The sequence below is a fragment of the Triturus cristatus genome, chromosome 7 (genome assembly GCF_964204655.1).
Source record: "Triturus cristatus chromosome 7, aTriCri1.1, whole genome shotgun sequence".
NCBI classification, from domain to species: domain Eukaryota; kingdom Metazoa; phylum Chordata; class Amphibia; order Caudata; family Salamandridae; genus Triturus; species Triturus cristatus.
This window is the reverse complement of record NC_140590.1, coordinates 409111932-409136364: the sequence shown is the minus strand read 5'-3', so window position 1 is coordinate 409136364 and position 24433 is coordinate 409111932. Positions and strand designations below refer to the sequence as shown.

The 24433-nt window shown below is 46.3% G+C and overlaps 1 protein-coding gene across 1 annotated transcript in view; it reads right to left on the bottom strand.

Moving 5' to 3' along the window:
• Nucleotides 1–24433, bottom strand: part of LOC146809807 (vomeronasal type-2 receptor 26-like) — a 135249-nt gene that overhangs the window by 24869 nt on the left and 85947 nt on the right. The window contains exon 3 of the mRNA XM_085614901.1: nucleotides 11568–11795. Within this exon, the coding sequence (XP_085471027.1) occupies nucleotides 11568–11795 (228 nt within the window). The remainder of the gene's footprint in view (nucleotides 1–11567; nucleotides 11796–24433) is intronic.

The window sequence follows — 24433 nt, the reverse complement described above, 5'->3', positions numbered from 1 at the left end:
CTAGTGACCAGCATATACCAGGCCAACTTCTCACAACAGGCACCAAAGAAGCAACTCACCGGTCTGCATCGCTGAAGCTCCTGCCGGATGCCGAAGTCTTTGCATCACCAGAGGTGGATTTCCAGACTTCCCCGAGGCTACCCTGAGTCCACAACAAAGCTGAGGTCTGTGGCTATCGTGGGTGACGTGGAACCGTGACCCCTGGACACCGTGAACTTTTGCAGCAACACTATTTTCCTGGTCCTCCTTCAAGTTGTGCTTTGGGCTCTGAGTAGCCCCAGCCTTGAGCACCTCCTGCACCGAAGATTGTTGGCCTGCACTCCACGAGTGACCCATGGGCCAGTTTCAAGTGCGACCGCTTAAGGCTCCTTCGCGATCGCTAGCCTGTTGGCTAGTAGGTCCCCACAAAGACAACTCCTCTTCTAATTGGGCTTTCCTGGTTGCTCCAGATGTGCCCCGACTTACCCTTGCTGGGTGAGTCCCCCAGACCTTGCTGGTCTGCACCGAAGTCCTTTCTCTGATTTCCAGTGACTTGCTGTTGCCAAGGCTGGTTGGGTCCAATCTGGTCGCCGACACCGCAGCACTCGAAAAACTTTGTGGGACAGCTCGAATCCAGCTCCTGGTTGTCATCGGCACCTCCTGGACCTCGTGGCTGAAGAGTCACGACACCCGATTTCGAGAAATGCGCATGTGCGGGCGACCGCGCATGCTCATTTGTGAGAAAGAAGCCATCGAGGAAGCAGGAAGATGGAGCCCCGGGACGCCGCAGCTCAGGTACGTAATTTTCTTTATTTTTAAGGTTCTAAGTAATTTTAAAATGAGGGCGGGAGGGAGGCGGGTGGCGGGCAACTCTGCTAAGCGCGAAGTAGGCAGCACTAGGCACACTCCGCGGGCGGAGCGGAGCACTGCGCCCACCCTTACACTGGGGCTGAAAGGGGATGCAGTCTGCATTTAGGCCTGTACAATGACATCAAGTCAGCCATAATTAAATCAAGGCTGAATTCAAAATTGTGTGTGACCCATTCGCCTTCAGTGTAGGCCGGGGGCAGCGGTCAGCAATGGCCCACAGCCACGTGTCGTTGTCTTGCGATGCACAGAGTTAGTGACACCAGGGCAGTTGTCGGTAGTGTCTGATCACCTCCGTAACGATGATCCTTTTTTTCCTCCTGCCTGAACCACGTCTTCCTCTTACACCTCTCCTTACGTGCAATGATTCTTACTCTGCCCTTGAATGATCGATGTTCATCTACAATTATGCGGCCTACTCGAGTGCAGCGTAGGCCGGGAGCAGTAGTCCGCGAGGGCCCACAGCCACGTGTCATTGGGACGCTATGCACATGGTTGCTGCCACCTGAGTGAAGGGAGTACAGTGAAGTAGAATCTTCCTTATTGTGCTTACACGGACAATGTATGATCAAGACTCAATTCTAAATGTGTGACCTTCTTGTCCATAGTGTAGGCCGAAGGCAGTGGTCAGCAGGGGACAACAGACATGTGTCGTAAGAATGCCATGCACAGAGTTGGTGGCACCACCTCGAAGGGGGTACACTGATCTGCAATGGACATATGTACTCAGCCATTGTGTAATCAAGACTCAGTTCCAAATGTGTGACCTACTTGACCGTGGTGTAGGCCAGAAGCGGCAGTAGAGTATGTCAACGAGAAAGGAGTAAAGCGGGCCTGTGTCGTGGAGGCCGTGATGGGCTGAGGATGCTGCCAAGGTCACGGGCCTCGGGTTTGGTGCCTGCGCTGGCACGTGGTGGGCCCTCCTTGACACATGCCGGTGTCGGCAGGTGATCAGTGTGGCCTGGCTGCGCAGGGGCGGGCTAGACGGGTTCGGGGCGCAGCGGGCCAGGGTCCAGCAGACGCACAGGATCGCAGGCAACTGCGCTCACGAGGGCGGTGTCAGCCTCGTGGCGGGGTTAGATGCGCCGCCCTGGCAGAGACGTTGGGCTTTCCGAAGGAGGACCATGCCCAGGGCTACGTGCTTTTTATTCACACCCCTACGATGGGCTGGCGTACGGCGAGCCATCCCATTCCGCTCACGCTTATGGGGGGGACGTCATGGGCAAAAACTCCCCCACTGGCTGGGGTGACATGATTGCGTCCACTGTCCACTACACTCCATACACCAGAGGTGTACGTCGCCATGGATATGGGTGTGTTCTGCATACTGCGGTCTGTCCGGCACATCTCTGCAACTCTTGGCATTGTGTACTTTCCCAATCATGGTTCTCTTGCATCCTTCACACATGCCTGGTTGCCACCTCTACCCACATTCACCTATTGTGTGGCTGCGGTGCCATGCTGTTGATTGCTCATGTTCACGGCTTGCCCAGGTTACCATAGTAAGTTGTTCTGTCGTGTCTGGTAAGTGTGGGCATGTTGTTGTGCATGTTGTATGTGATTTTGTGATGTGTGCATTGCCAGAGTTGTGAGTTGCATGGTTGTGGAGTTGGGTGAGTGGGGTGTTCGTTTGGAACTTGCCAAGGGGCTGTGCATTTCCCTTGGTGCCATCCGGGGGAACGCTGGTTGATGATGGACTGTCGGAGGATGAAGGACTCATGCACACTGGCTGGGTATTTGGAGGCGACATTGGTGGAGGTTCCACGGTGTTCGGATGTTGCCTGCACATTGATGTGAGACGTGTGCTTTCTGTTGCGGTGATTGTGTGCTGTGTCACCAGGGGGCACAGGTAGGACATGTGTGTTGTGGATTGCCCCCAACATGTGCGTGCATCCAGCTATGGCATATGGTCCTTGCTTGATCTCCAGCGGATCCTGGGCATTGTGTTGGACATATAGGGACTGGGGTACCAGGGTGATATTGTGTTGGACATATAGGGACTGGGGTACCAGGGTGATGGTGATGTTAAGGACAGGTGTGAGTGACTTGGATGTGAGACTCCTCTGACTCTGGTGGGTGTTGGTTGGAGGTACCAGGGGCCAACAGGTGCAGCACAGCCAGCAGCTTTTTGTGGGGTGGGATGTTGGTTGTCCGCTGTGTTGGTGCCGTCAGCCTGTTGGGCGATGATGGTCAGGATGCGTAGGATGGTTGTCCTTTTGAGCCTGTAGTTGACAATTACATTGTCAGGTATTGGGTCTGTGAGGCTGGTGCGTTTCCTGGGGGTCCGCTGTCTTTGTCTGCACTGCCTCTGTGGTGGTCCGGGGGAATTCCGGGTGGGGGTTGGGGGCCTGGGGTGGTGGTGGTGGGGGTTGTGGCCCTCTTAGGTGTCCGGGCCACATGATCAGTGGCTCCATGGCATCTGTTGCCCTTCCGATGTAGCTCTGGGCTGGGCTCCCTTTTGTGGTGCAGGCTGCCGTTCGACTATGCACCAAGTCAGAGCAGGTGTTAGTTTCCTACTGCTAACTCGCCTTATCGCCTGTTTTGTGTTCTTATTGCCGATCTGGCTGGTTATTGAGAATGTTGAGGTGTGGTGTTGTTGCGGCTTTTCGCATGGTAACGCCTACTCTGCATCTAATTAGCGATAGTTGCGGGGGTCGTCTGTGGCGATGTTTTTTGAGGCTCCTATTGCGGGTAAACTGATGCTGTGGGCTGTTAACCCCAGCTTGTGATTGGGGCAATAAATGTATCGCAACTTTGGCTGCGATATAGTGCCGTTAACTCGGCGATGGCTCCTTGTGAATATGCCCCTCGATTTTTTGTGTGACACTCAAATTTTTCATTATCCCTAAGGCTTCAGTGATATAACATTAATGGCAGAACCCCCACTCTAAAAGTTGTTCCAGCACCACTGCTTATAGGTAAGTTTATCTTCAGTGAAAGCATCATGCAAAAGTTATGGTTGAATGAAATGATGTTCCTTTCAAACATGCATTGGTACATAATATTAGCTGCAATCAGCAATCTAAATGTGTGTATTCTATGTGTGCATGTGTGATATCTGCATGTAACCTGTGAACCTTATCTTGTTGTTGGATTTGTCTCTTTTTGCAGGGTCATCCCTGAACTTGTTGCCTGCCTCCTAGCCTTTTTTCTGACATAGTGTTGGTGGTTTTAGGACTCTGGGCACTTTAGCACTGCTGTTAAGTGTAAAGTGCGTGTGATTTCTGTGGTACACATGGTAAGATTGGTCTACACCTCTTTTGCATATTTAATTTACCTGTCAGTCCCTTGTAAGGTGGTATCTCAGATACCCGGGGCCGGTGAATTAAATGCTACTGGTGGGCTTGCAGCGCTGATTGCGCCACCCACCAAAGTAGCCTTTCAACCCTGTCTCAGGCCTTTGCCATTGCAGGGCCTGTGCACGCAGTGTTACTGCTGCTGTGACATGGCACCTAAAGTGTGTGCATGTCAGTCACCCCTAAGGTAGGCCCTAGCTAGTCCTATGGGCAGGGTGCATTGTAGGTGTTATGTTATGTTATGCTTTATTTGTAGAGCGCACGTACACCCGATTGGTTTCATTGCGCTACTCTAAGGGTGCTGGTCTGAGATGTTACTTGTATGCCTGTCTAAATAGCCAGGTTTTTAGGAGTCTACAGAAACTCATGAGGTCTGGGCAGGATCTAATTTCTAGAGGCAGGTAGTTCCAGTATCTGGGACCTAATGTGGTGAACCTTGCTCCACCAAAATGTTTCCGTTTGAAGGAAGAAAATGCATATGGGCAGATGGCAAGTTGCGGGTCGGAATGTATCTTTTAATCAGGCTGTTGATGAATTTGGGGTTCCTACCATTCAGGGACTTAAAGATAATGCATCCCACCTTGAAGTTTGGGGAGCCAGTGCAGCTTCCTTAGTTACATGTTGATGCCTGTTTTCCTGAAGAATCAGTCTGGCTGCCTGGTTCTGTACTAGTTGAAGACGGTGGGTGAGGTAAGCGGGAATGCCGAAGTATAGAGAATTGGCGTAATCTATATGGGATATCACCATAGCAAGTACTGCCTGTATTTTTGCTTCCTGTGTAGTGTACTTAGTTGGAAAAAGCATGTCGAAATTACAGATCATATTTGAGTTTTCATTGTGAGATCATTATTAATTATGACCCCCAGAGTTTTGGCAGATATGGAAGGAGTAGGGGGCTATCCCAGCTCTTTAGGCCAGAACCAGGAACTCCAGGGGTTTAAGGAACCTCCTGTAAGAATCACTCCCGTTTTATCTGGATTTAACTTCAGATGGTTGCCGTTCATCCAGTCACGGATGAACAGCATCGTAGTCTAGAATTCATGGACGGATGTAGGAGAGTTACTGATAGAGAAAACTAGTTGGAAGTTGTCCGCGTAGTTAAAAGTGTGAAGTTTCCTTTCTTTCAGGGCGTGGATCAGAGTGAGAAGGTATAAATTGAACACATGAGGGGAAAGTGAGGATCCCTGAGGAACACCGCATGTAGTTCTTATCGTGGGGGTCATGAATTGGCCTAGGCGGACCGCCTGAAATCGTTTTTTTAAAAAGGAGCTGATCCATTCAAGGACTGAGCCTTGAATTCCTGCATCCTTGACACGGTTGACCAGGATATTGTGGTCGGCCGTGTCAAATGCCGCGGAAAGGTCCATTAACACCAGGGCTTGCGGAGAGCCCCAGTCAGTCTTCTCCCGAAGGGTGTCCAATACTGTCAGTATAACTGACTCTGTGGAGTGAGCTGGGCGGAACCCTGCTTGATATGTGTCCAGATAATCGGACTGCTCTAAAAAGGCAGATAGACTTTTGTCCACATGGGCTTCTAGTAGTTTGGCCAGGTAAGGTAGCAATGAGATAGGGCGGTAGTTGGTTAGAATTTTAGGGTCTGATCCTGGCTTCTTTAGGAGGGGGATGACAGTAGCCTCCTTAAAGGTAACAGGGACATAGCCCTGGGACAGTGACTCATTTAAAAGGGACATAGCTGAACTCGGGCAAGCAGTAAAGGCTTCCATTAGGGTCCAAGGGGGACAGATTTTACTTTGGAAAGGTAGGACATGTACCTTAAGTGTGTGACATATCCTGGTAGTGACAAACAGCTATTTTGGTTTCTCACTGCTGTGTGCCTGCCCTCCCATAGGAATGCATTGGGGATTCCCTGATAATTGTTTCAGAGGTATTTCCTGATATGAGAGGAGCAGCGTGATCAAGTTTGGTATATTTGGAATAGTGATAATAAATGCTGCGCAATGGTGTGCACAGATTTATTATAGCTATTTTAGAAATGCCACTTTTAGAAGTTGGCATTTCTGTATGATATGTGTCTGCCTGCCTGATGTGGATTGCATGTCTGGCTTTGGAGTGACAGGGGCTGGTGAGGTGTGTGTGGCTCCAGGGAGGGGAGGGTAAGTCAGCGCTAGGCTGAATGGGAGATCTGCTTTTGGAGTAGTGGGAGGAGTAGTCCCCTGACCCTGAATAGGTCGGTGCCAGCCTAGGTGAATGCTGGCTCTGCCCCCCTGTGGTGTGTCTGATGACAACCCCCACCTAACAAAGGAGAAGAGGAGCCTTGTCAACAAAGTGCTCCAAAACCCCCAGAACCAGCTCAGGCTGGTTCCCCAAGCCCTGTGCCAAGGGCAGACAAAGAAGAAATGGTGCATAAATATTGGGGCTGTGACCCCATGAAAAGTGCTTTTGTGCTTCCGGTGGACTTGCTGCTTCTGGGCCCCAGGAGAAGCCGCCACGAGGAACTGCCTCCCTGCTGGAGGGCTCTGTGAGCTGCCCTGCCTGGCCCAGCCTTTGCCTTGAATCTGTGGGCTTTGCGCCTCATGTGCACTGAATTTCTGCCCCTGGAGAAGAGAGCTGGAGCTTCGCAGAGCGGAGCTGTGATCTGCTTAGAGGGAATCCCGACGTGGGGATTCCCCCACATTTATGTTTATTATCGAGCGGGAGCCCAACCCGCATTTTCCCAATCGAGCTGGAGCCCACCCCGCATTTCGGTGTGCTTTTGTGAGAGCCCACCCGCATTGATGCCTGTTTAAAAAGCGGGTGCCCACCCCTCATTGCACCACCGAGAGAAGGGAGCCGCTGCAAGCAGTGACCAGGAAGTCAGGCAAGCAGCGTCTGACTGTGGGCAGGGCCTGCTGTCAGCAGCCCAGAACCTCACGGGCTCCATTTCCACCTCCCTCTGTGGCGGGGAAGCCGTCGGTAACCTCGCGGGCTCCACGTCGAAGTCCCGTGTCCCAGGAGAGAGACCGGGTGAAGTCAGGAGAGCCCCGCAGGTTCCCTGGAGCTCGGAGCCGATCAGGGGCTAGTCGAGGCACATTGCCAGTGCCTGTGAGGAGGACCGGAGGAGTCCCAAGGCCCCAGTGTGGGGGCTGAACTGGAGCCTTTCCCTTCTTTTTACTGTTGGGGCCAGGTTAGGAAGTGCCGGTGCCTCAGCGGACCCACAGGAGTGCGCCCCGCTGCAACGTTTGGGCATTTTCTTGTTGGCATTTAGGAGTCCCAGAGTAGGGCTCCAAGGGCACAGTGGTGCCCGGGCTAATTTTAGTACACAGCTGCACAGCACCAGTGCGGGCAGCTGCAACAGGGGGCATTGTTCCTTTTCTTTCTAGAAGATAAGGAAGGGAGGGTGAGATGCACCCCTGCCCCAGTTCATGACGCACATTGCCCTTGCTGCACGTGGCAGCTACGCCCTGACTTTCTGAACAGTGGGCATTGAGGCCCCCTTTGAGAGGCCAGTTGGCCTGGCGTCATTTCTGTGTTTAGGCCTAAGGTGGATGCCTAATGCTAGTGCATAATGTGGTTTATGCCTGACAAGATGCATTCTGTGTTTTATGCCTAATGTCATGCTATAATGTTTTAGGATGATGCCTAATGTGATGTATGCAAAAGTGTCTGTACCAGTATTTAGTGGTTGTTTCATTATTTACCTGTTCTGAAGGTTATGACAGCGGCCCGATTGGCCCTGTCCTGTATATAATCCCCTGTAAATTGTTACCTAGTGCCAGTTGGCACAGTGTATATGTGTGATTATAATTCTAATGTGTTTTGGATAATACAAAGGCTATATTTATATAACCTTGTGTGGAGTTTCTTTTGTGGTGTGCCTAGTGTGTTGCTGCTGTGTGTGTATGTTGCGCAAATGCTTTACACATTGCCTCTGGGATAAGCCTGACTGCTCGTACCAAGCTACCAAGGGGTTGAGCAGGGGTTATCTTCAGCCTGTAACTCCCTTGCCCTGACTCGAGTGGTGGTTTCTGCCTGGCTTAGGCGCATGCCCTAGCCAACCAGAAATCCCATTTCTAACACTTGTTTTTTTGGCATTGATGTGTTTGTGAAAAGAAAGCTGCATTATAATTGTATGACAATTGCTTAAGGTGTAGGTAGGATTTCTACCACTGTACAGCAATAGAAATATCGATCTACAAATATATTACCTCCTCTATACTAATGGTACCTCTACATACCAAGAGGTAGGGTAGTGTAGAGTAAAGAATAGCATATACTTTCCCTGGCATTCTAGTGGTAGGTGATGTAGTGGATACAATATTTTTGTGGGCCAGTATTTCAAACTTGCTACAGTGACATACACACGTGTAGGGAGGACATTACATATTGTATGTGAAGGAAATCTAGCTGTCAGGGTCTGGGAGAGAGAAATCCCAATCAATGTGAGCAGACAACAAGTGCTCACACTGCCGAGACAGATTTTTTTATTTGTTAGCATGGTTTTTTCATATCTCGCATGAAGCACCAATGCCACCTAAGTGCTGTAAAAGGAAATCATTTGCAGTACATTGGAAGTGTGTGCAATGCAAAAGCACTTAGATGGCTGGCCTGTACACATTTAACACCACAAGCAAAAGCAGGACATAAGATCAGGCAAACAAAGAATCAGTGACATTGTAAACACGTATTTGCAAAGTCAATAGGTCTCAGCAATCTGAGATCTATAGGGGTTCTCAATGTTAATGCGTTTGTGTACTGTGCTGTGGTTGGTGACATTGACATAAGGGTTCTTGGCCGACAAAGGGTCCCATAGCTGGTGTTGGCCATTATGTCACCACTGAGCCCTGGAGGGGCGCGGTTTTGCACATTACAATTGAACTCCAGTACTTTTACCTCAGCCAGGTGAGTTATATACAGACGCAGCATACACCATGAACCATTATTCACATCTCACATTATTTCAAAATTCTACTCATTGTTGAGTGTGCGTGTTCTCTTCCTATGCTCTGTAAATACATAATTGCTGCTTTCTGGACAAGATGGGCAGAGAGATCTTGGGCAATCAATCTCTGAGAGCAGTCCTTAGTGGAACTTAATTCTCAGTTAGGCCCACAAATTGGTTGCAGCTATGGAGACTTCATGTTCTTAGGTACTGTGACAGAAAGTAAAGCAGTGGTTGATTTTATTGGTTTTGAAACAAACAGCCTATAAAACGTTGATGATACTTATAACAATTTAGAGCTTTTGCAACATAACAGGGTACAGATGACGGAGTAATTGAGTAGCTCTCTGATTACTTCATTATTCTTCCCTTCCCAGGATCGACGTTGTAGTGCCTTATTTCTCATCATCATTATTAAGTGTGTGAGAACAGGGGCATGCCACCCACTCCTCCCATATAGCCAGGAGGCTATGCATCAAGGGTAGGTTTCTACTTGACAGTGAACATTTTGACAAGAACCACGCATTTTGCATGGAGTTTTTAGACCTGTATTCACCATTTTTAAAACATAGCTGCGTCACAACGAGTATGAATTTGAAGAAACATAAAGTTGATAATTTAAGATGTGCACTGAGAGACACGTGTGCAAGCACCTTGTTTCCTTTTTCGCATGAGACATGATTTGCCAAGTGGACAGAGGGGTGAAGATAAACACTGAAGAATGGTGAATGTGGGGAAAATCATGTCAAGCAATGGAAAAATATGTATTTGTTTGTCTCTCTTCTTCTTTTTTTGCAGGAACCCTAATTGAGGAATCATGTAAAGCATGCTATACATATTACTTGTTTTTTTTTGTCTATGTCTTTTGTCTGGACCAAAATAGAGAAGTTCTTTTACCAGGGAAAATTAACTCCTTATTGTACTGTTGGAAGCCCTGAATCCTTCGGCCTATTAGATTGGGGACTGAAACATGTCGACTGGCATAGAGAGGGCATAGGATCATCAAAGCACAGACACCCTTAATATATATTTTGAATCATATCAGAAACACTGTAAATAAAAGGGATACCTCTGGTGTTTTCTAGGCATTTTTATTGTAGGACCCAAGCAGGAGAAATTATCCAGTGCTACCTCAAATACGGCTGAGGCCATCCTGGTTTTTAGGGCCCAGGATGAGACCCAGCAATGAAGCATGACACCAATAAGGTAAAATAATACCAAAGTAGTACAACTCATGTACTCATCTAGCACAAAATGCTATTCACAAACTTTAGCCAGTCCTATATTTTCTGTGCTGAGATATTCGCATCCACATGAATTTGTTTATGCAGTAAATGTGGGAGTGAGCAGGGGGAATGGCTGGAGAATGGTAAATACATGCCATTAAATTGGGGTGGTGGGTTAAGGAAATTTAAGGATGAATTTAGGGATCGGGTAACGGACGACTTAGGGAGGGACATAGTAAAATTTAAAAAAACATCCACAAAAGAGTAAAAAGAGTAAGACCATTGCTATTCACAAACTGCACCTCTAAAGTCACTACAGCCTTGAAGGTCACAAAACAGTAGCAAATGCACTCCAGACAAGCCTTGGAGTAAATCTATTACAACACCTGGCAACTCCAGTGTACTGCAACACACTCCCATCAAACTTTTTCACTCTTAAATTTTTTTCAATATTTTGTTATTTTAAAATAGTTAACTTTAAAAAAAATATTAAATAAGACTGTTAAACTATCATTAAATATAAAAAATAATTACCATTGATTAAACCTAACTTCTAATTAAATATATCAAATATGAATTTAAAAAAAAATGCTATTGAGGGTGGTTTTTAATTTTATTTTGTTCAATCATATTTATAAAATAAATTGGCACATTCTAAATAATTTCATTATATAATAAACATGTATAGTGAAGAGTTTGTGTCCTCTAACATTTTTTTTTTGTTAGATCTAGGGGAAAAATAATTATCTTAATTTATTTTACTTTTATATTTTACATATAAAAATGTTTAATATATATATTTTTTTAAACTACACTTTATCAGTTTTCCCCACAGTTTCCCATAGGGATACCTCCGCCACAGTGGCAGAGATTTCCACCTACGTATCTTTACAGTCGGAAATTCAATTTTAGATGTCTCCGTCCTGTAAACTGAGAGGATGGAGGCAGTAAATGTACACTCCAAAACAGTGAATAGCGAAAAAGTACAGACTAACATCTAGGTGCATGAGTAGATTTGCATGAGTAAACCTACAAGTGTATATTTATTATTTACCTTTGTGAATAGGTTTCTATGTGAACGTTTGAAGGGAAGTAATTAAATGCTACCATTATCACACAGATGGTGCAGATACTCCTTCACTGATACATTTCAAACCTCTGCTGGAAAGATCAATATGGCATCTTTCGCAAGTTTCATTCTTTGGAATAAAATGTGCAACAATGAAAAAGATATGGCACAGATTAAAAATCTGAAAAACTCACATTGTTGGTGGATGACATCACAGCGTAAGTGCATTGACCTTGACACATTATCATTACCTCTGCATATCCTCCGCTCCACATGATGGCGCTGACATTGATGGTGATAGCCTGATTTTCATCCAGTGTAGAGTCACATTGGCCAACTTTTATAAATCGGCTGGTGTGATCAGCGAGCAGCTGCCAGTTTAAAATGTCATAAATGGCAGGAAAATCGCCGTTTCGATCGAAAAACAACGTGTCCCCTTCTGAATTGTGTAAGACAACATTTCTTATGTGATGGAGCAGCTGACAAGACAAAAAGTACATAAAGTATTACAAAATAATATTAGTCGCATGATAAGTAAAATTAACATCTGAAATAATTAGGCGTATTTTAATGTTCATTTTGACTTAACAGTTGATACATGTGCCTTAAGGCAGACCACGTCCAGGATATGTTCTTCCTACACCAAAGGAGTGATTTAGCTAAAACTAGAAGGATTCACAAAGCCAGCATAAAAGTGACCCACTAGTCATTAATTTGGGCACATTCCAAACAGCGTTTTTTAACTGCAGACGTGGGTCAATTATATGCTAATCAGTGTTGGACCCAAACATGCGTACATGGCAACAAACATGATTTCGACTGGCGACTCGTGGGGCCATATTACATAAGGTGCCTTTGGAGCACAAAGGGCATTTGCACCCGCTTTTCGCGCCCCTGGGGCATTTTAGAATTACAGAAGGGGACGCAGAAGCTTTTACGTCCCCTTCTATAATACCGATAGCACTGGAGCACTTAAAGTGCAATCGCTAGCAACAGAGGGTGTTCCTTCATAGTGACCACACCGTCATCCGCTCCACTCAACACGTATGCACAGACATCACCCAATGATTACACTGACACATTATTTATGGGTGAAGAACTGCTGCAGGTTTATTTCATACAACATAAGTATGACGATAGAGTGGGTTATCTTACGGGCGATCCAGGGCAAGCAGCCCCTTGCTGCTCCGCCCACCTTGCGAGCCAGCACGCACGGTGGGTCGATGCCCGGCAGTGCGGCACATTTTTCAGATCCTCCTTTGGATCACGTGATCTGTCTAATACTCCCGCCCCTTTTAACGGGGTGGAGCGTGTTATGGCACACCCCCGGTTGGTCAGGCCCCCCAACCGCCCGAAGGACTAACGGGGCGCCGTCGCGGTCCTCCCAGAACCTCCTTCGGCTCCCGGACCTTGGCTCCCGGACCTTGGCTCGGGCACCCTTACTGTGCCGGACAGGGGTACCCTTACTGTACCGACTGTCGCAGAGGTACCCTTACTGTACCCTTCTGCCTCCAGATCGCCCTGTAACTCCGCCTGCAACACAGGCCCAGGAAGCAGAGGGCGATCTGCGGGGGCGGCGGGCTTAAGTAGGGCCTAGCCCCACCCCGCCCAGCACCAGTGGCCCGCCTCCCCCAGCAAATGCCTATTGAGGCCTCCCCTCCCCAAGGCGCGGCCTCTCGGGAGAGGTGGAACAGGAGGGGGGGGAGGAGGCTCCGACGGGTGGCCACTAGAGAGCTGCCCTGCTGATGTCCCTCTGCGTGGGACGCGGGCAGCGGCATTTCCATAGGGGCGTGCCCTATGCAAATAAGGGAATTCCTTTGACTCTGCGCCCGCACAATATTACAGATGCGGGCACAGAGTCAAAGCAGCCCTCAGGAGGCGCACTGACAATGCGCCATTTAAAATATATGGGAAAAGGATATGGCCTCCTGGCAGCAGCCCTCTGCAATCGGTAAAGGGGGGGGCCCATGGACTGCTCAGACATCCCCTTGCAGGCGGGTGCACCGCACCTGCCTGCAAGGGGATCTCTATTACCCTGTAAAAGTGCAGGCGGGTGCTGCCTGCACTGTGCAAGCATGGAGCAGCTGATGTTTTTTAAGCCACAACGGCTTTATTTTAGAGGCCTCCCATCTAAAAGTGCCCCTTATTCAATGAAAGTTCCCGGGAAAATACAGTTCCCCGATATTTTTTTTTTCAAAATCACCCTCTTTATTTTTTCAAAATGGTGGCTGAATGTATGTGGTCCCGAGTTTGCTCCTCCTCAGTGAATTAACGATAAGGCTTTCCATTCAGAGGGTGAAAGGCCCAGTAGTTCATTCAGCACTGTCTATTCCTCCATGTCAGCAGCCGTCTACTTTGCCGAAAGTGCATCAAATGTTAGGAAAAGCTGATTGCTACTTTGGGCACCTTGGTATTGCGGCCCTCTCTGCATTTTATATTACTTTTTAGAAATAAATTCCACCGCGGGGCTTTGGGTCTGAGAACGAAAAATTAAAATCAATGGCCAGTTTTCTTCCTGTATGTGGGAATCTTATCTTATTTTCCTTGACGCGGTCCAGCATGCAGGGAAACTATGGGGCTTATTTACAAGTGCATTGCGCCACGTTTGCGTCATGTTTAACATGGGAAAAGTGATGTATGGGTGGTGCAAGGGGCTTGCACATAAGCCCCTATGTACTTGGATGGCGGCTCTTTTGCATCAAAGATGGCAGCCAGCACCATTTACTGACTCTCCACTGGGGATCAGATTGTAGTTCCCTATTTCTAACTAAAGCCCGTAACCACAGGTTTGGTGGGTCTCCCACTCCTCCAAAACTCCTCCAAACCTTAAATGAGGCCTAATTTAGAGCTCATCAGGCCAGTTGCCAAAAGATGGGCACCACCGATGCTTACACCTTGTTTAAAAATGCCAGCCAGGTTAGCATTGTTTTTCCACTGTTGCTCCTCCTGCATCAGTTATACACACTCCTTTGGAGAAAAAAGAACCATAACCAGCATACAGTGGTGGCATGCTATGTTGGTGTGCACATTTTAAAAGTTAGATATGTTTTTATATAGCGCATGCTAACTTCTAGAACATCAGAGTGCTTTACATAACACAGCAACACATTTTCTTATGCAGATGGATCAGTTTATGGGAAGGGGAACAAGTGAGATCACTGGCCTCAGTTATAAATGCTCATTGACAATTCAATAACAGGTCAAACCCCAGGATCTGTAAGCAATTTGCGTTGCACTTGATATTAAGGCACATGCATTCAAGGTACACATCAAGAAGGCATAATCTGCAATCATGAACCTACTATACACAAGCAGATCATGGCTTCGTACTTTAGGGAATTGAAGGAGTCACACATCTAACCATTCCCTTACTTTGATGAATACGCTTGGTGCAATAGCAGGCAGCCTTAGTCAAAATCTTTTATACAGCCCGTGACTACAGTGCGGTGGATGGAGAGTTCAGATTACAGGAATATTTCCACTCACCTGGCATGTTAAAACCTCTGCCCCATCTAGATAGGGAATGTGGTTAGATAGGCACCTATTGAGGAGGAAGACTTTTAGTTGTAGGGAAGCATGTGTTGTGGTATGTTATGTTATGAAGATTTGATCAGCACGCTTATCGCCAGGATGGGTATCCAGGCGCTGGAGTAGATGAGTAGGCCGATTGGGCTCCTAGTTAAATAGCCAGGTCTTAAGTTGCTTGCAAAACTTGAGTAGGGAGTGGGAGGTCCTCATGTGGTTATTCCAGGACTTGAAGGAAATGTAGGAGAAGGAGAATCCTCCTTATTTGCTCCTGCGGATGCAAGATATTTGCGTGAGGTGGATTGTGGCTGAGCGCAGTTGCCTAGTGAGAAGGTGGAAGCTAAGGAGGTGGTTGAGGTGGGAAAGTTCGACATTGGGGAGGGCTTTGAATGTGTTGGTGAGCAGTTTGAATTGGCTGCGCTTCTGGATTGGTAGCCAATGTAGCCCTCTGACATGGGTAGGGCTGTCTGTGCTGCAGTGGATGATTAGAGTGAGTCTGGCGGTGGCATTCTGGTTGGTCTGGAGTCTTCGTATGAGTTAATTTATAATGCTGGTGTAGAGTGCATTACATAATCTAGTCTGCTGGTGATGCGGGCCTAGGTGATCATGTGTCTGGTGTCTGTGGGGAGCCATTGGAATATTTTGCAGAGCATACATGGGATGAAGAATCAGAAGGAGGTGATGGCGTTAATGCGCATCGTGAGTCTGTCATCCAAGCAGATGCTGAGGTTTTTGGCGTGGTCAGCGGGGAAGGGCGTGGGTCCCTGGTCTGTTGGCCACCAGGAGGAGTCCTATGGGAAGTTCTTGTTCCAGAATGTCAGGACTTCTGCTTCATCCATGTTGAGTTTTATTTCCAGAGGAATTTAACTCTAAATTCTAGGAGCACATCTGGAAAAGAAGTGGTCCAAGGTCTATTTTTCCTGAAGGACGGGATTTCGAGCAGAAAGGAGTCCATGCTTTCCAGCTGCTTTCAGCCACCAATGAGCTTTAGTTTATTGGCATGGTTATGCAGCTGATCAGAGTAGATGATTTTTTTCATCAATAGACAAACCAGATTAACTAAGACAAGATCGGGTGATGCGGTTGGTCAACATATGAGGCCAGATGGGCAGAAGCATGAAGAGAAACATGGGAAGAATTTCTTCTTTGGGAATGTCAGCTAGAATGGCATTCCCATAATTTAGGCTGGATAGAACTATAGCCTGCATAATAATGTTCATGCCGTGCTTGTGTGGGTAAGAAAATGTGATGCTCCAGATAAGTTTGAGTTGGTCATTTGCCGCTCTTGATGCCACTTTAAAGTGCTTGAGGAAATTGAGTTTTCTGAAATAGAAGCTGGTCAGCCCAGAGGTTAGTCAAGGCTAGTCAATATTCAATATGCATAGCAGATGTGTTAGGTGTAAGAAGTCTTCTGGGGGTTTAACTTGAGATGGTGAGTTGTTACCAGGATTGCATTTTGTCAAGAGTTTTGCCAAGTTGGGATATGTTAGCCAGGTAGGAGATTCTCAAGTATAGTTGTGTGTCATCTGCAAATCGATGATTATATGTGTCTGATTTCTTTAGGAGATTACTCAACGGTTCCAGAAATGTCCTGGACAGGACAAGAGTTAGAATGAAGCTTTCTGGGACTCCATGGGCGTCTCACAGGATTCAACAGTGCATTCCCTTCTTTAATCCCTTTAAAGGGGTTATCCGGGTATGACTTAAACCACTCCAGGACATTACTTTCCAATCCCATATGGTCATTTAAGATGCAGACAAGGAGATACTGTTTGCCAGTACTGAATGGCGCTAATAGTTCAGGTAAGATAAGCAAGTACAAGTTTTCATTACCCATGATTCTAAGCATATCATCAGTTATTTGCAAAAAGGCTGTCTCTATGTTCCAATGTTTTTGACACCCATTTGAAACTCATCAAGCAGATTGTTACCTTTTACAAGGGGCAGCAGGGTGTTGGCAACGCATGGTGTTGGCCGCCCTCAGGCCAGAACCAGGCCCTGCCGGCAACTCACCCCTGTGCAAGGCCTAAAACTGTTCTCAGTGAGGGAGATGCCTGAATATGATAAAAAAAATCTTGAAATTCACTGAAAAACAAAGATTAAAGTGGCATTCTAGTTAGGTATTAAAATAAGTTTTTAGCTTAAGTTAAACATTTTTAGAAGGAAACTGAAGGAACCAAAGGTTAAAGTGACATTAAAATGTAAAATACATTTCCTTGAAGCCCAGGGACTTTTGTCGCAGTGCATGGGATACATGTGAGCATTCTTCTTCACTTGTACTGCCATGCAAAGCATGGCAGTCTTTGACAGGCAGTCAGCTGGCAATCACGATGTTGAAAGGATTGTTCTGAATAGGGTAAAGCTTCAAGCATTATCCCCACAAGTAAATGCCTGATAGTGAGGGTTTTTCCTGATGACAGGACCAAGGCTGATTTGCATAATGTTCCATTCTGAGATGGCATGGTGGGCAAAACACAATGCAATGGAATGCGGCCCAAGGGCCAGTGGCTTAAATTAATTCAAGCATTCCATATATCATGTTGTTCTTTTTCTCAGTTTAACAGCCTAAGTGTGACAGACATACCCACTTATGGAACCCGTGCTCACCGTGCCATAGATGTCAAGTTGCACCATATTGACAGAGACAAAACAGGCAGAAAATGGTCTGAGATTCCTTTTATTACTGTTCATAGGGTACCTAGCCTGGCAGTTTGGGCTTGGTTGTTCCTAATGGAATTGGGCCAGGTCTGAATTGCATATGGCTGGTTATTGTCTTATGTGGCATGGTGGGCAAGAAAATGGTGTACCGAAATGAGGCTGCGAATAATTCATGCATTCTACCCTCTGCTTTATTCCCTCAAAGTTGGTGCCTGAGCCAATAGCATCTACCCCATAATTAATGAGTCAGAGACTGCTGGTTCCTCCGACAGTCAGGAATGCGAACACTAAAAGCAGCAATCCTTTTTAGTTAGGAAACCTTCGTTTTTAATTGGTTTTAACTGGTTCTATAACTGTTTTTAATACTGCCTATTTTGTAACTGTGATAATTGTGCCTCACTGTCTTTCTGTTTTAACCTGTGGCATTGTTGGCTGAGACCCTGACCCCCAGCTCACTTACCCTAGCTCCTGTGGGCCACTTCTCATGCGCTGATAGAGTGGAGGGAGGTTTACCAACCGGACCACTCACTTCCGGTTTTTGCCAAACAGTGGTTGCCATCTTGGGAGGGAGACGGTCTAGTCTTCTCCCTAGCCTTTAGCAATTGGGTATTTAAACCAGCCATGAAGCGGACGCGCCACTGGTGCACCGAAGGTGCTCCTAAGGTAAGCCCGTCGGCGCCCGTCAGCGTCCCGGAGACGTCAGGCGCAGGACATGCTGCCCGATGTCCTGGTGAGTTAAATAATTTCCCTATTTACACTCGTGATACACTACTGGACCTAGGCAACTACTACAAATGCAGGAATAAGGTGGCTTGTATGAACACCATTAACTCGTTTGTTTGCGCCTGTTGTAAATGGTCCCCGGGCATTGGAGGGGGGGAGGTGAAATCGCCACCAGTTCAAAGGGACACATGTGGTAGCACATGTAGTCCAGGAAAGCAAGTCAAAGCAGCACTTTTCAACACTCGCTCCCTCCAAAAACATGAAGCACAAGTCCATGACTTTTTATCGGACGAACGTTCTGACCTCAGGTTTCTCACCAAAGCCATGGCTTTCAGACTCATCCAATCCAACGATTGCGTGGGCCATTACAGAGGGCTTTAAAATCTTGAGAATGGATAGGCAGGCGGGGATGGGAGGGGGAGTCGTCATGGTTTACAAACAGGAACTAGCATACTCCCCTATTCTACTTGACCCAGTAGAGGGGGCGGAGTGTTTAGGTTTTCGATGCATGGTCTCACCGCACCAGTGCATCACAGGAAAGCTTATCTACAGACCGCCGGGGGCAGTTGGGAATGTTATCAATTCGCTACTTGAATGCATCACCTCACTTGCCTTAAGGTATAAGCACCTACTCATTCTAGGGGACATGAACTTGCATTTTGACAAGCCTACTGACCCCAAGGTGAGGGCCTTGTTAGAAATTGCGGCAGCTTGCAATCTCATACCTTTTGTGTCAGGTCCTACGTACAAATTTGTTCACACACTAGACCACATTTTTTGTGACTTACAGGTGGTGGTAGATCGTCCAACACAGCTAATTTGGTCAGACCACTTCCTAGTCAACTTATGGATTCCAGTCAAAGGGAAGCTAAACCCTGCAGGGAAATCAAAGGTTGAGCTCACTTATAGAGCTTTCCATGAAATAGATATTCTGTCCCTTAAGTGTACGCTCGACTCCTCCTCCTCTTTTCTGATGGGCAACCCTGAATCTGATGCCTACTTGATAGAAGAGTGGCTGAGGACCATTATTGAGGCAGCTGCCCCTTGGGCCAAACGCACCTCAAAGCGAACTGTCTGGTCGGCACAGTGATTCAACGAAGTACTGAGAACTTGCAAAAGTAACTGTACACGAATTAGAGAGGGAATGGCGCAGGCAATATCTTGTTATCTTGGCTATTTTTTTAAAGCTTTCCATGGAACAGGTACCTCTTACCTTAAAAAACAAGTCAACCACTATGTGCCCACGAGGACACTAAGATCGTCCAAGGCCAACCTGGCTTGCATCCCCAAAGCTCGTCTGACATGCAGAGGAGGCAGATCCTTTGGCTTTTTGGGACCCCACATTTGGAATAAACTACCGGCAGCTCTGAGATCTTTGACAGTGCTACCCCACTTTAAAAAACTGCCAAAAACGTGGCTATTTAAAATCTATGCCACGTAGGATGTGCACTGGCTAATTGCCTGCGCCGGCACACTCTCAAAGGAGTAGCTGTGCGCTGTACAAATACGTGTCATTCATTAATTCATTCAACGAAAACATGATCCAATAGTTTTAAAAGAGGGTGGGGATCCATTTAAACTATTTTCCTATTGTCTTGCATCGAGTTTGATAAGCATCTGTTTTTAAAGTTTGTGCCAATAGTGGTATGTTTAAAGTTTAGTGGAACAGTTAAACTAATTTCTGCTATTTCACTTGTTTGTTTTTCCTCTTTCTTCTTTTGGTGATAGTAACTAATGCATTCTTCTTATTCATGAGGTTGCTCTGCACGGTAAGTCACCAGTTTATTTGACTTTATTAGTGTTGTATTTTTATATTGTTATCAATGAGAGAGCCGTTGTTGGACTTGGCCCTTTTTGAAGAACTTTTTGCCTTCCTCCTGTATTTTTTCTGACCTGTTGTTGGTGGATTTATGACTCTGGGCACTTTATCACAGCTGATCAGTGCTAATGTGCATATGTTCTCCGTGTAAGTTACTGTTATGGATTGGTGTTTAAAAGGTGTGGCTATTTGATTTACTAGTCCGACCCTAGTAGAGTGCACTATGTGTGCCCGGGGCCTGTAAATCAAATGCTGCTGGTGGGCTTGCAGCACTGATTGTACCACCCACAGAAGCAGCCAGTAAAATGTAAGTCTGGCCTGCCATTGCAGAGAATGTGTGCAGTGTGGGACTGCCATGTCGACTTGGCAAGTGCATACACTTGCCAGTCCCTAAACCTTCCCTTTTCTACATATTAGTCACCCTAAGGTAGGTCTAAGGTTCCCCTGTGCGCAGGTTCATTGTATGTGAAAGGTAGGACATGCCCTGATGTGTGTGGCATGTCCTGATAGTGAAATACTTACAATTTTGTTTTTCACTATTGCAAGGCTACCAGTTCCCTTAGACAGAATGGGGAGTTTGTTTATAACATTCTTATTAACATAACTGGTCCTGGGAACAAGGTAGAAAAATAACGTTTAGAATGCCTGAACTCAGAATGTTAAAATGCATCTTTTAGTGAGCGTGATTTTTACATTCTGTGTTTGAAAATATCACTTTTAGAAAGCAAGTATTTTCTTGCCTAACCATCTAGTGTGCCTCTGCTAGGTTTGTGTATTGCATGTCTGGCTTTTGGATGACAGGGGCTGGAGAGGGGTAGCGGCTCCAGAAGTCTGATGAGTCAGGGCTGGGCTGAATAGGCCTGGTCTGCATTTGGAGTGGTGTTAGAAGTAGCACCTTCACCCGAATAGGGCTGTGCCTGCCTTCCACAATGACAGCTCCGCCCCCCTGTGGTGTGTCTGGAGCCAGGGCTCACACTGACAATGGAGGTTGTTGTGCACTTGCAAAGTGCCCCACAGAACTGGTTTTGGCTGGGTACAGACACTCTCTGCCTTCAGAGAATGAAGGATTTTTGGGTATAAAAAGAGGGGCCCTGACCCCAGACTTTTAGATCAATTCTGGGAATCAAGAGAAACCTTTTCCAAGGAGAAGAGCCGGAGAAGCTCAGGAGGAATACTGCCCCTGTGCTGTTTGCTGTCTGGGGTTGGCCTGCAGTGGCTGCTTGCTGCCAAGGAAAGGATAAAAGGACTTTGCTGTTTGCTTTGTCACCTGCTTGAGGAAAAGATCTCCAAGGGCTTAAAACTGAGCTTGCCTCCTGTTCTGAAGTCTCAGGGACACAAAGACTTTACCGCCAGCTCCCCTGAACTGCCCTGCTGGGAGTGCTGATCTGCAAGGTGTGCCTGCTGTTGTTTTGGGCCGCTAGAGAACTGTTTTCCACAGGGAGCTGGAAAATTGACGCAACTTCGAAGAAGCGAGACGCATACGCACCAGTTTCCGACACATCTCCGAAGAAACCGGCTTGAGAAATCGCCGCATGCCGCATCGAGTGCACCAATCTCCAAAGTCCGACACCAACGCACAGATTTCGAGGCAAGGCCTGCTGTGGGGCTGCAAGAGTTCACGCATCATAACAGATTGTCGCATCGCATCGAAGCGCCAAAGTTTGTCGCATCGTTGAGGACACAGTAAGAAACCGACGCATCACCTCCCTATGCAGTAAGAAACCGGTGCATCACCTCCTCTCCGGTAAGGAACCGATGCATCAACTCCCCTTCACTGCAGTAAGGAACCGACACATCACCTCCCCTGAAGCAAGGAACTAACGCATCACCTTCCCTGAGTGTGAGGAACTGGCGCATCACCTTCCCTGCGGCCTGTTTTGTTTGTTTGCGTGACGCATCCCAGGTACTTTGTGGGAAAAGTGTTGCATCTGCAATTTGGTTGAACTGAACTATTTCTACCATCTGAAAGTCATATTTTTATTACTGTATTGTGGATGTTTGTCGTTTGGTCTTGTTTTGGTTTGGATAAAGTTAACTTATTTTTCTAAACTGGTGTGGTGTCCATTTGTAGTGTTTTTATTGTATTACTGTATGTGTTCACAAATGATTTACACACTGCCTCTGAGATAAGCGTGTCTGCTCGTGCCAAGCTACCAAGGGGGTGAGCAGGGGTTATTTTAGGAGTGTATCCCCCTTACCCTGAGTAGAAGCAAGGGTCCCAATTATGACAAAGGTTCCTACCTCTGCCAACCAGACACCCCCATTTCTAACAGCCATGGATACATTTAAGGGAAACTTGGTTAGTCTCTAGACACCATTGTCAAGGAAACCTAGCCATGGCACAAAAACTGTCTTTGGCAAATCTCCACCTCACATTACTAGGGCTATTTAGAGTTGGAGGTCTCAACCAACTATTATCCCCAAAGCCATGGCCAAATAAACCTTCTACTATCCTCTATGAGATTCTCAATGGTATTAAGCAATATCATCAGCATTGCCATCTACACCACGCTTGACATTTGGCTATGGAACTTTATTTTACCCACACAGGTTATCATTCAGGGCCCCTGTCAGCCAAAATGCCATCATCGCCCACAATTCTGATGACCTAATAATAAGTAAGTGCATATGCGGTTCAACTTGCCCACCTCCACAATAACCAGCACAAGCAAAGGAACATGTGAAGACATTTGAACATAGCAACTAAAGACTAACCCCAATGTTTTCTCTTGGAGCCTAGATGCAAATGCCATTGCACAGAGAATGTGATACATTTGCATAGTTCATTAATCCGCATCCTGTAGCCTTTTGTCACCCAATAGTGATTGTTCTCAGTTATCGTGATGAGACTTCATTGGTTCATCACCGATTTGATGAGTACATGAGGTCGGCTGAAGAATAGTCCTGAGGGAATTTGGGAAATGGAGAGAAAGGTCCCTTCGCTGGACAAATATAGAGATGTTAGAACGGTGTTACTGACAGTATCAATATAAGATGATGGTGAAGCTCGAAAGACACCGATGATGAGAACCAAACCACAATAGAGGTCGGAATAGTGCACACGACAATATGCCTACATTAAATAATTTGATCTTCAATCAGGTGTAAAAGGAAAATCAGTATTGTATTATGTATTCTTCTCAACGAGTCTGGTAGTATGTTTAGTTGGGAATGGGTGGGTTCTCTGTAAATATTTGTGTATGGTAATGTTCAGCATCTCAGAGAATATAAATGCTGGACAAGGATGGGAGCCTATTCCTTTTCTGGTTAGCAGAAAACCACAAGCCAAATATGTCACTGAAGAGGGGTAGTTAATGCCTGTTGGACACAGTCCTGAATATCATTTATTCTACTCCATACTCTGCTCAACAATGCTGAATCATTCTTGTAAACCAAGACATGTCTATGTATGTCTGTAACATGCAGTCTATCTTTCCTTTTATTCCATATTTGCCATTCCGATTAAATGAAAAAAATATTCACATATGTAAAGACTAATACATTATTATTTGGTTTTCTGAACTCTTTAGCTTTATACAATGACTAGATTTCCCTTCATTCAAGCATGTACCTTACATATATGAAGTATGCTCATGGTGTACCACTGCCACACTGCAAACAAGAAATTCGATATGGAGATACTGTTATGACACTATTATTCTAACCATAATATTCCTACTTGGATGATGAAGCTGGGTTTTTAGTGCATCTTGTAAGCAACTAAAATGTTTAAAGAATCAATAGCTCAATTGAAGAAGTGATAGTGGATTCTCACCTTCCAAGGAGTGAAGGTCATTATTTTGTCCCATGTTCCCGTATCGAAGGATTGGTCTCTGCCAGATGATAATAGATGATGCAATCCAAGTGCTACAGCATATACAGCAGTGTAAACACTGTACACTGCTCTAGAGCTGTGAATGTCATATATGTTTACATCAAGGGTGGATACCAATTCCTCTCCTGTGCATGTTCCAGGTTGCCCTTTGGTCCCCGCACTGTTGAAGCTTGCAGAATCTGAATCATTATTTGTCCAGTGACAAGAGAAAACATTCTCCCAAAATGAGTTGATGAATATGTCTCTTTGATGTTTAGAAGGATGAACAAGGGAAAGGAATGTACTGAATCCAGGCATTGCTCCCTCATGGAGAGCAAAACCAATAGTGCCATGGAAGATGCTCCACAGTTCCTTCCGAACAAAGGCAGGAAATGCAATCCAGCTGGTGAGACCAAGCCAAATCTTGCCACTAAGATTCTCTCTGAGGAACGCCTCCATCAATGGAATCACTTGCAGTTTGGTTACATATATGACAATCGCCTTAACAGATGATTTCTTAATGATTTGGACAAGTTTAAGAATTTTGGCTCCGGAATTTTGTACTGGGAAGGTTTCAA